Here is a 12005-nt window from a genome sequence, read left to right as displayed (position 1 = left end):
ATGACACTGGGCAGCTGCAACATTAATGCACTGAAGACCTTGTTCCCAAAGGATATTATATATCTCATCTACATATATATATATATATATATATATATATATATATATCTCCACCTCCTTTGCACACAGCTGTCAACTGACTGCCCATCCTTCTGGGCTTCTGCTCTCTGATGTGCTCAACACTGCTGCAAAGAAATCCTTCAGTAACAACAGGGGTGAGAGGATGGAACAGGAAGGATATTCTACCCAAGGGAAAGGAAGAAAACTAAAACCATTACATTCATGAACTCTACTGAAGACAAACCTGCATGCAAATGCAGTGTGTGTGTGTCTCCAAAAACTGAATGCAACTCAAAAATTGTGGCTTCCTTCTAGTCTCCCTAAGCAGGGAGGGAAGAGGTCATCCTTGGCAGACCTCCCCACTACCAAGCAAAGAAACTGGGCATTGTTTCTGCTGGTGCTTTGTCTTCCCTCCAATCCCTGCACAGCCCTCGAGTTTATAAAATGCAAGAGCACAGCTGGTCGAGCCAAACCCAGCTCTACCTCATTCCTGCATCTGAGATGCTGCAAACCCAGCTAGAAAACGCAAAAAGCCAACGGTGGCTCCAGCTGCACTTTGCCTGGGCTAATGTGGTTACTCTTGTAATCAGACCTGTCCACAGGGGAGACATTTTTTGGCATGGCTGACGCTGATGCATTCCCCGAAACCCTCCATCCCTGCTTCCATTTCCTTTTGGCAAACGCTCCCATTCTTCAGGCCCCAGTTCCAGCACCAGCTTTACACTTCAGGTTGGCAAAACATCAGCTTTCATCCTGCACACAGCAACTGCTGTTCCGTATTTTTCGTACCAGAGCCAAGTTGGGGTTTGTTTTTAATGTTGCTTTGGCTATGCGGAATTTCACTATGACTGCAGATACTCCAGCAGAAGCACAAGCCACTCCCTGCTTGCAAAAAGCATTGCTAGAGACAAAGCTGGTATCTTGGGTTGAAAATTCCATGTGACATCTCCCCAAATGAAGAAATATTCTAAAATATGTTGCCCATGAGCATTTGGGTGTTTTGGTTTGGTTTTTTTTTACTACACAGAAGTCCCATAACATTTTTGCCTCCTTATCTTGGGCAGGAGAACAAACTTCAGAACAGTTTATCAACACAATTGTCCCAGACATACAAGAAGGGTTTACCCTAACTGCAAGCTGGTGAGGAGGAAGTTTAAATTCTAGTTTAAACCCTCCTGAGTTACTTAAGTACTTTCTGCAGAATGAGTGAGAAAAATTTTCATAGTTTGCTAGCCTCACACAACAGGGCAGGAGCCAGACATGCTGCTCGAGCTACAGGACTTGAACAACCTCTGACTCATTAGCAGAGGGAAGGTCTCAAACATGTTCAGACAACTGCCTCCTCCTCTTGCAGGACCTCACTGCTCCCTGCAGCAGCATGTTTGGCCCCTTTCTCCAGAGCAGCAAGTGCCCCACATGGCCACTGCCTGTACATCAGGATCTCAGAGTTCTGGCAAAACCAACAGTTTCCAGAGAGGTGTGAGTCTGATCTGCTCCTGTATTTGCAGCATGACCCCAGAGTCAGAGAAATTATGTCCTATTAAAAACAAACAAACAAACAAAAACAAACAAACAAAAAAACCCCACCAAAAACCAGAAATCTAACCAAAAAAAAAAAAAAGCAGACAACTAGAAAAAAGCAGGAATATGTGTACCATACACACCACACACTTTCTGAAGCCTTCAGCGGACTAACTGCATTGAGTGCTCAGAGGCAAAAAAGTAGTGCTGAATAACTAAAGCACAGCAGACACGGTGTGACTGTGGATTTTGACATGCAGCAAACAAAGCACAGGTGACACAAGGCACTGTGACATTAAGTGCCATCTAGGTGTGGTCTTTGCTGTGTGCTTTTATATGCAGAGACCGACAGTTACTGGCTACATTATAAAATGCCTCTGACACCCAGCTGAACTGATCCAGGTTCCTAACTCCTTTTGTCTTCATGCCCTTTATGTTCTACACATGATGGCTGTGTCTGTGGAGCCTTGGCATCCACCAGCTCTCAGCCCGTGGTGGCAATAAATGACTTGGCCACTGCAGAGAAAAGATACTGTGTAGGGGAAAAAAAGAGCATGCACAATCTTATCATCACTGCACTTTGACCAGGTCTGGCAGAGCACAGAGCTGTGCACAAGGCCACCGTGGAGCACAGCCAGGCATACCTGCTGTGCAGAGCCCCCTGCCCTGGCACTGCACCCTTCAGATCCCACTCAGGCACCAGAGAGCTGGTCACCAACGGGAAACAGGACGTGGTGGCCTCATCTGCAAGGCTGCACAACACATGCCAGTAATTTCAAGCATGTGAGAACCCTGGTTGGAAGAACTGCCACCTGAAAATCCACCTCCAACTGGGAGTAAGCAGCTACTATCGCTACACATTGTAGTAACTGCTAACAAAAGATAACTGCAGAAAGATAATCTATCCCCCCTTCATTTTCTGGGAAATTCCAGTAAGTTGATGTAGCACCAAGTAGCACACAAAGCAATTATTTCTTCCCAGATATGCAGAATGGATTAAAAAGCCACGTCATCCCTTTTCCTTATTATTCTCTACTGCTGGCAGTGGATACCCTCAGCTTTTCTGCTCTCGTCCCCTCTCACCAGTCAGCAAAACCTTCCAAATGGACCTTTACCCACCTGTTTCACTTTTTCCTCCTTGGCAAATGTATTATTTTGCTGATTTTCTAGCTCCTCAACACCATAAATGGCTTTGAAATTGGCTTCTCTTGTGCACCTGCATCATCAATGTCGTCAGCAAGAGAGATGTGCACGGCTCGAGGAACATGTTTGTGTCAGAAATCTGCTGCAGAGCCTTAGGGAGAGCAGGGACTGGATGCTGATGTGATGCTTGCAAGCATCTTAAAAGGGACTTCAGAAAAGCAGGGTATTTCTTTATGGGCTTTGGAGCACTGAATTTTCCAGTTTCTCACAGGGAGATGCCCAATTTCAGAGCAACATTTGCATTTGAAACATTCCCATCACTTTGTTCCATGTTTTTATATTGCATCTTATTGTGCTGCATCAGCACAAACCCCCAAACCTCCTGCAACTCTTCATCCTACCAAAATGCCCCAAGATTTCTGCAATTTCTTTGTTTTCCTTCTCCTTTGTACAAGTGCTGTGTGATGTGCCAGACTGAATGAAGACTCACATCTTTCAGCTTTCTGATCCCAAGACACACATCCTTGCTGAGAACCAGGGATCAGTGGGGTGCTCCCAGAACCACTGCCCACCTCATGTTCAGAATCACTCACAACATCCCTGCTGTCCTTGATGGATCTCCCCTCTGCTCACACAGCCCAATCCAGGATTCCCATCTTATGTAAGACAGTAAAGAGCACCAGAGACCAGGCAGTGGGAAATAGCTGCAATGACATGGCTTCTGAATGAAGAGAGAGGAATGAAGGACATACTTTCTTTTGGATACTTTTTTTTCTAATTTTAAAACCATCAATGTTCTAGGGAAAAAAGACAAGGAGCTGTGACAGACTAGATGAACATGAGGCTTACAGCAAGAGCTAGGGCAGATGATAGACACTTGCAATATACTGTTTTACAATTTTCTTTGGGTACTAGCAGCAGTTTTATAATCCCCTAATACATCATGTATACTATAATGTAAGGACAAAACTGTGCAAGAAATGAAAGAGAAATTTAAAACACCTAGATCCCCTTTGCTCATTCAGGCTCCTGGAGGTCTTCTGACACCAAGAGTTCTCATGAGATCCAGAATGCAGAACTGGGCCCCATGGCAGCAGCTTAACAAGGCACTTAGCATGTGACATCTCCCAGAGTTAGGTTTTCACACCCAATGCATCATGCCAAGAGGATAATTACACTCCTGGGAAAGCCTACCAGTCTTGTCCTGTCTCCGCAAGAGATCTCCTAAAACCAGGTTTTTCTGCAGCCAGAAACCTGAACAAGAGAATAATTTTGGTGCAGCTCTATATGATGACAGCTATAGATGAGAAGTTGCAATTTGGTGAAATTCTTGGTCACCATGACCTCAAAATCCTGAATTGAGAAGGATTAGTCATAAAGTCAGCCCTGGAATAATGTGGAGGAGCAATTCACCAGCACAAAACCCGAGGATCTCTCTTGGCCAGCAGCTCAGCATTCCTGAGAAACAACATATTCCAGCAATTGTATCTGCTCCTCTTCAGAGCTGAGACCTAAGCACACAATAACAAGCTGATCTGTTTATTCAGCTGTTTTTGACACCCCTCTATCTTCAGACCTAATATTAGTTTGAATAGGATAGCATCCAAGTCTAGAGGGTAAAATTTAGAGCTGGTCCTGACTTAGCTAAAGCAAGATAGAAAATAACTATCTAGTTTCTACTCAAATTTCACCACTAGGCCATTCATTGGCTTGAGTTCTGCCTCCTTAGAAAAGGCCATTTTGGCACTACAGGAGGCAGCTCGGGGTGCACAAAGCACGTGTGCCTATGGCTGGATGAGGGCAGGGCAGCTCAGAGCAGCAGCTCAGATCCAGGCTGGCACCCCAGCGTGCTGCTGAGAGCCTCCTTGGGTTGGACAAAGTGCTGTGCTGACATGGATATGCAGCTCTCAGATTTGAAGTGATTCATGTGAAGCCAACACAGAGCACAGCCCGTGCTCAGCTGCCACTGCTGCAGATGTACCTTCTCAGAAGAACCTGCTGCAGTGGCCCCCCAGAAAGAGTGAGGTATTTTCCCAGTGCAAAGGCAGTGAAAGCTTAAAAAAAAAAACCCCAAAAAACTCCACAGCCACTCCACCTGTTCTAGTTCTTAAAACATTACTGGCATTTCATAAAATGAATAGAAGAAAAAACTTTCTGTCAACATCTTGTCTGTTTTTCATCTATTCATTTCCACCTCCCAAGTGAGATCTGTGCCTTTCTGCTGTGGCAGCACAGCTACCTCTAGCAAAATGAGATCTCAGAAACAGAAAACAAGGCCAAGAATTTTCAAGTGACTTCTGATAACAGATGGCCTGAGACTGTCAAACTTGTGCTGGAAAATGAGAGAGTCAACAGACTTCATGTGCTCATGAAGACATCTCAAGCCAAAAAGAAAGCAAAAAAAAAAAAAGACAAAAAGACATTTCCCCCCCAGCTTAACTACAAAAAATAAATGTTATGGAAATAAAAGGCTGTTAAGTATGACAAGATTTCCATCATGCTGCTCCTGAATTTCAAGTGAGGTTGTTCAGATAACAGACAGGGTGGTCTTATCAATCACCAGAAGAACAGTAAGCACACACAGCTGCATTTCATCTTATCTTTCACATAGAAAAGAAGAACAAACCATGACAGCAAACATCAACTTCACCATGAGAAAAGCCATCAAAAAATGAAAAATGCTCTCACTATGTTCACCAGAAAGCTCAAACTGGTACAAGTCTCACTTCTTGGCAACACAGATCCATTTACACACCCCTTGGACCCCACATCTGTTCCCTACAAAGTCTGGCCTAGAACAGCACCATGATGCAGAGGAAAGGCAGGATATCTTAAAACTGCTCATGGTCTCCCATAACTGGTACCCAAATATTTCAGAGGAAGAGTACAACTACCAGCCAAAAAGTTGTGGGCTGCCTTTTATCTCTCCAAGCAATAAATCTGCTTGTCCAAAACTAGAGTGTCATCAAAGCCCACAATGCTCCCAAAGACCCGAGGCTTTGAAAGGCAAAACATAATTCCACATCACCCTTATTGTATCATAATTATTTATTGTTTTACCTCAAAGTAAAAGAAACTGAAAACTTCTCTGTTCTGTGGAAATGCCTCAGTGTTTCAGCTAAAGAAAGCAAAGAAAAAGCCAAGAGAGTTATGGTTTAGTGTGCTGGGTAACCACCAAGGAGAGGCCTGAAGTCCAGAACTACCACTCCAAAGAACTGCTGAGCTCTTCAAATAGAATTTTCACTATGCAGTAGAGCACGGGGCTATGGAATTGTCACAGGGTACCAAATCTTTCTCTCTCAGATCGTAAATTCGGTCACTAAACACACTGGCCCTTTTAACTATATCCAATGTGATTTTTTCTCAGATCTCACAGTTTTAAGGCCAGATTTACTGAGACTTAAAACGGTAAATTTCTTTAATGTCATCATTTAAATTCTGTATAACCCTCACTCCTGTATCAGCACTATTTTTAATCATTACCATGGTGACAAAGCCGTAAAGGTGCTTTGCACAAGGAAGGCTTTACCACACTTTCAAGAACAGTTGCTCTTAACTTATTTTTTTGCAGTTTTAAATTTCAAAGAACAGTAACTCACTCTGAACATTCACCATTTGGTACAAAAACTGATACTCACCCATGGCTATTGCATTAAAAAATACTAATTAACAAGAAATTCATAGCCTAGTCACAGTAAAGACCAGAGAGCATATCATCATTCAGGTCAAGTATGACTTTATTTGATAGTCAATCCCTCTGCAATTAATAGGGCTGCTTGTGCATGGAAGTATCTGTTTCCTGAAGACACAGATAGAACAATCCCTATGAGAACCAGGGAAGTATTAATCCAAAATTAAAGTTTTTGAACCAAGGCCAACATCGCTTGTTTTAGTATTCAATGCAAAACGTTTGCAAATCCCAAATGACAACATTGTTCCAGTTTCCTATTTCATGGGATTCAAAAGATGGAGTCTGGGTTGAAAATGAATTTTAAAACAAAAGGTGACGTGACTGCTGACTGCAGGTCAGCGGTGTGCACGTAGGCTGGGCTGCACGAGCACAGACAGCAGGATGGGGAGGGGGCTGCTCCCCTCAGCCCAGCACTGCTGGGTTCATGTGCCTGGTCTGGGGCTCCACAGGCTCTCAGCAACCTCCTACCACCTCAGAGGAAACCTTGCACTGCGTGAGGACAAGCATGGCGTGGGTGGAGAGAGGAGCAGATGATGTTCAAAGGTCCCTTCCAACCTAAACAATCCTACAATTAACACATTTGCACTGTCCCTGCTAAGAGATGTGTAAACTCCCTAACCAAGCAGCAGCACTCATTAGTGGACACATGGGCACTGGTTAAAAGCATCAGTGGAAAGACAAGGTACAGGCAAGCCTTTCTGTAAGATCCAGGCCAGAAGCACACAAAGCTTAGTTTGAGTCATGCTTCATGCTCTCCTGCAGACCTGGCTCTTTTTTCTGTGTTGTGTCAATTCAGGACATTCCCCCAAAGGCTGTCAACTGAAATGTTTGGCTGCTGCATCACCCAGCTGACCAGAAAACATGAGCAACTCACCTCACAATGAGGGCAGTGTTCAGGGCTTACTATCAAGCACCATAAAAAAATACCCTCTATGAACTTAGGTGAATTCCCACTAAATAATGTAAATCTATACCTGTACTCCTGGGGTTAAAAAACCTCACTGATGTCTTTCTAACTGAACTGCAACATGGTACTAAATTAGTCAAGTGTACCTTTTAATGATTAATACTTTCAGCATGTGGTGTAATGGGGCTATAGGTTTTCCACAGAGGATGGTACCTTTCAGTGTTCAGCACTACAAATACACACAAAGTGCATTTAGCCCAACAAGAGCAACACATAAACAAGAAACTAAGTAGATGGATGCTGGCTGAGAAATATATTTGCTTATCTGTGTGTGTCCCAGAATTACTAGCCCCAGTATCTCTCAAAGCCAAGTTTAGCTGTATCTATCCCCTACAGAAGTGGTTGGTTACCATTGTATCTGCCCTGGATCCAGCCAGGGCAATGAACTGCATGTGTTATTCTCTTTTGTATAGCCACAGAAGTGTTGTTATCTTTATTGATACACTGTTATGACTTATCCGCTTCCACATACCATAGATTATGTATGTATCATGGTTTCAATCCAACTCCTCGGTTGAGAGGAACTTTCCTTACACAACAGATCGCTGATCTTTGTTTGAGGAGCTGAACAGTTGTTAATACACTCTGTTTATTCCCTGGACAAAGATAGTTTGGCTTAGCTACAACCCAAAGGAAATCAGGATTTCTAAAAACAGGCTGAGGTAGCCAATAATCCTTTAGGAGTTGTGATACTCACTGATATCCAGATTAAATGAGGAATTATGAGTAACCCTTAGTGGGAGGGATTGAAATGGAAAACCCAAAGAGAAGATGACTACATAAGGAACACTTGCGTTGTCCCTACATCCTGCTGACTTCAATGAGCACAATATTCAAGGAAAAAGACACAACCAAAAAGCTCTGTCAGCATCCTGACAGCTAGTTAGCTGGATGACACATAAAACCCCTTGGAGCTGGATCTAAAACATGGATAATTACATATTTGGTTCTCTTTTATTTCTGTTAATCTCCACCATCTCTTTTATTATTCTCTAGGTCACAGGAAGAAATTATTCTTGATTTTTATTTCCCTGTTTGTCTCTAGAACAAAAATAATTTCCAGGGTGCTGGTTGGCAAATTGAATTCCCACAGCACGTTAAACCTTAAAACTGCACCACATCAAAGATCTCTCACAGAACTTAGCACCTTCCTACAAAACCAAAGTATGTGCCTGAATCCAAAGAGCTTCCCCAAATATTTGAGACACAGCTATTCACTGTTCCTTCCCATTTCCCATGTAGCTCAGGGTACAATGCAGCATCTGACTCCCAAGGCTTTAAGCACAGGAAAAAGGGTCAAAAGGACACTGACAGAATATGAATCTGCTCCCATAACTGTCATTTAAGAGGGGGCAATCCCCACTGCTGGAAATTCTCAGAATATCAGTTTGCTGTCTGTACAGTGGATTCCTCCAGCCTTGTTTGGGCAGGGCAGGAGAAAATCTAACTTAAATCTAGTGCCAAGTACACCGGGCTTCGGCTGGGCTTCCTAAATGCTCCCAACACACAAGTACAAACAAAAGCAAGTTCATCTCTATTGAATGTTTTCCCCTGAACAACTCTTACAGCTATCTGCACCAGTCTGTATCTGTGTTCTACATCCCACACAAATGTTTTGATTTATTATTTGTAAGACCACTGGACAAATATATCATTCATCAGCACAACCACCCAATTATAATACAGCTGTGGCGATCTCTCTGCCATCTGGTGCTTTGTGTAAATGCCCCATTCCAGAAGAAAAGGTTTCCTGTTTTTTGTGGGTTCCCTCACTACCTGCTTAATCATCAAACCATACAAATTATGGAGTGAGATGAACCTCGGCACCTGGCTCTTAAAGTCATAGGCTACAGTGCCAGTAAAGTGATGAATTTCACTAAGGTAGGCACAACTGCACTACCCCACTTCCCTTCTACACTGACAGCTTCTCCTGGTTCTTCAGCCCATTGGGATCTCACTAAAGCCTGCCAAAGAGCAGAAAGTTACCAGGTGCTCTTCCTCTGAACTATTAAGCAACAAAAAAGAAAAACTAAATTACCTCCATTTTAGCAAAGAGGAATTTCTTATTGCCAAGTACCTGGGCAGTGACTAAACCCTGTCACTGCTCTTATGGGAAAACACTCTTTGCTATTCTTGGTAAAGGGAAGGGCTATTAAATCAAGATAATGTTTCACTTGTTTTTCAGAAACAAATTTAATGGGGGTGGGGAGGGAAGCAGGGAAGCAAAAATAAATTCTACTTTGCATCAAGTTAAATTACTCAGAGTTTCCCAAAATGAGAGGCTTGGGTCAGAAGCACTGGAAAATTTAAGAAATGCTCCTTTAAAAACAACTCCCACAGAGCAAAGCTCCTTCTCCATGACTGAAAGGCATGTAAGTAAGCCAGGTCACTCTGTCTAGCCTGTCTTGCTTTCTTTCTTTTCCTTTTTTTTTTTTTTTTTTAAAGAATTTATTTGGTGGATTGAATGGTAGGGCCACGTTGCATCTTTACCACACCTTACTTGATGTTTTCCAGAGCTGCACCTCCAATCTGAATTCTCCCCTCACTGTAGAAAAAAAGTTTGAATGAGCCACCAGCACTTTGGTACCACAACCATCCTGGCTGGGGGCGAGGTAGAAAAAGAAATCCCATCATAATTTCTATCCATGCTTTCTCTGATCATCCCTGCCTGCCAAAGCAGGAGAGAAAATAACAGCCACATTAAGATAATGCCTCTGCATGCTTTAAGTGCTTTGTTATCCTCAGGAGTTGCAAAGAAATCAAGGCTGGCTGGGTATTGTGTTAATGATACTGTCAAGAGGCCAAAATAAAGTGCTACAGCACAACCCAGCCTTCTGCTATCAGCACTACTGTCCCACTCTCATTTGGGCAATCAGGGTAACAGGCTGGGGAATATACCAGTGGTCTGGGAAAGGAGATCTCAACACTTGGCTTTTGCTGATAAGAACCTGGAACTATTCAGAACACCATTCTGCCAGATGCTGATGGTTACACAAAGCACACCAACACTGTAGTTTTGTCCCACAACTATTTTGCAACTATTAAATACACCTACAACAAAACCAGTTTGGTGGGAGGGACTTCCGTATATTTTTCCATGTGGCTGCTGTCAGCAGGCTGAAATCTTGATAAGCTGCACAGTCAACTTGGCTGACTTCACTGAAACCCTGCTGAAGACAAGTCCTGAGTTGAAAAGCTCCTGCTTGTGTTTCCCACTGCAAGGCAAGGGAGGACAACCATACTCAGCATCTGGCCAAAACTTGTTTCCAACTGCATCAAAGATCCATACAGATTTCATCCAAAGGTCAGCAGCTACGGTTTTTGATGAGGAATGTGCTGCTTTGGAGAGACAATGCTGTCACTGTGATCCACTTTCCCTACTCAGGGCAATCAGTCCATTGTTCCCACTGAAAATGAGAAAGGGCTTGAGGTCTCTGAAATGGAAACTGCCTTTAATTCCAAATCATCCTAAAGTATAAACATAGACTGATGCGTTACTGATTGATGTTACACATACAACAAACAACTCTAAAAGACACTTTTTCTCCCTAGCTTCTCAGAAAAATCAAAACCAAACAAACAAAAAACCTCAAAACAGCCCAAGAGTCCAGAGGATATGATGAGGTGTACTCACTATAGCATATTACACTTCACAGTAACTGTGAACTAACTAAACTAAAACCATCCCATCTCTGTTCTGTTTAAATGTGAATTAACTGCCTATCTGCTTTTTGAAGCCAGTCACACGTTGATAAAGCTGGGATATGTAACAAGTTAATTTGTCCACTTCATTCGTGACACAGACAGGTTAAAACTGCAGTCATATTTTGATTTAGGGTTTCTGCAAGAACATACCTTATCCAATCAGGGCTTTGGCAATGAACAAACAGGGAACCCTAAAAAGTACTCTTGAATGCAGAGAATGAAGAAGATGAAGTACAGAACTTACCTTCCACTGCAAAGAATGGAACCACTGATCCCTCAGGTAACTGTTTGCAGCCTGCAATAAAGAAAAGTTAACAGACAGAATTATTAATTTCTACCAGTCCTTCAGGTCACTCAGGTACTTTATATTATAACCAGTTTATTTTCACAGAAAGCAGTTATACAAAGACCTTGCTGCATTATAAAATACTGAACCAAAATCTTACAAAATATGAACCCCCTGTGAAATGCTGTCCAGCCCAAAGACTGAAATGTGAATTCATCCAGGTATGGGTCAGATCTTTAATGCCTATGGGGTATTTGCCTCTGCCATTAATCACTGAAAGCAGAGTAGGAAACTGGGCTGACATTTTAATAGGAGGGGTGGGTTTTTTCCATACTCTGGTTTCTTTTCTTGTCCTGCTCCTCAGCTGGCCCCAAAGCAATTCAAATAATGTCTTAGCTCTTTCAATGATATTAAAACAGTGAAAAGCACAGCACACACAGACATGCAGATACATGCACAGACTGTTTGCAGCAACAGCATAAATGTTGCAATAATCACTCCCAGCCATCACCCATTTTTGTCCATATTAAGCACAGCTGTCAGAAATTCCCAGTGTGAAGCCAGGTCATAGCCAATGGAGGAATAGTTCAACACTCCCAAAGGTCAAAAGGCTTGGGATCAAAAAATATAAA

The 12005-nt window shown here is 42.8% G+C and overlaps 1 protein-coding gene across 1 annotated transcript in view; it reads right to left on the bottom strand.

Annotated features, from left to right (window-relative positions):
- CMIP (c-Maf inducing protein) overlaps nt 1–12005 on the bottom strand; it is a 129585-nt gene that overhangs the window by 40657 nt on the left and 76923 nt on the right. Inside the window, exon 3 of the mRNA XM_021541224.4 lies at nt 11332–11382. Coding sequence (XP_021396899.1) covers nt 11332–11382 — 51 coding nt within the window. The remainder of the gene's footprint in view (nt 1–11331; nt 11383–12005) is intronic.

This window comes from Lonchura striata, chromosome 11 (assembly GCF_050655825.1).
Source record: "Lonchura striata isolate lonStrDom1 chromosome 11, ASM5065582v1, whole genome shotgun sequence".
NCBI lineage: Eukaryota > Metazoa > Chordata > Aves > Passeriformes > Estrildidae > Lonchura > Lonchura striata.
This window is presented reverse-complemented; position numbering and strand designations above follow the sequence as displayed.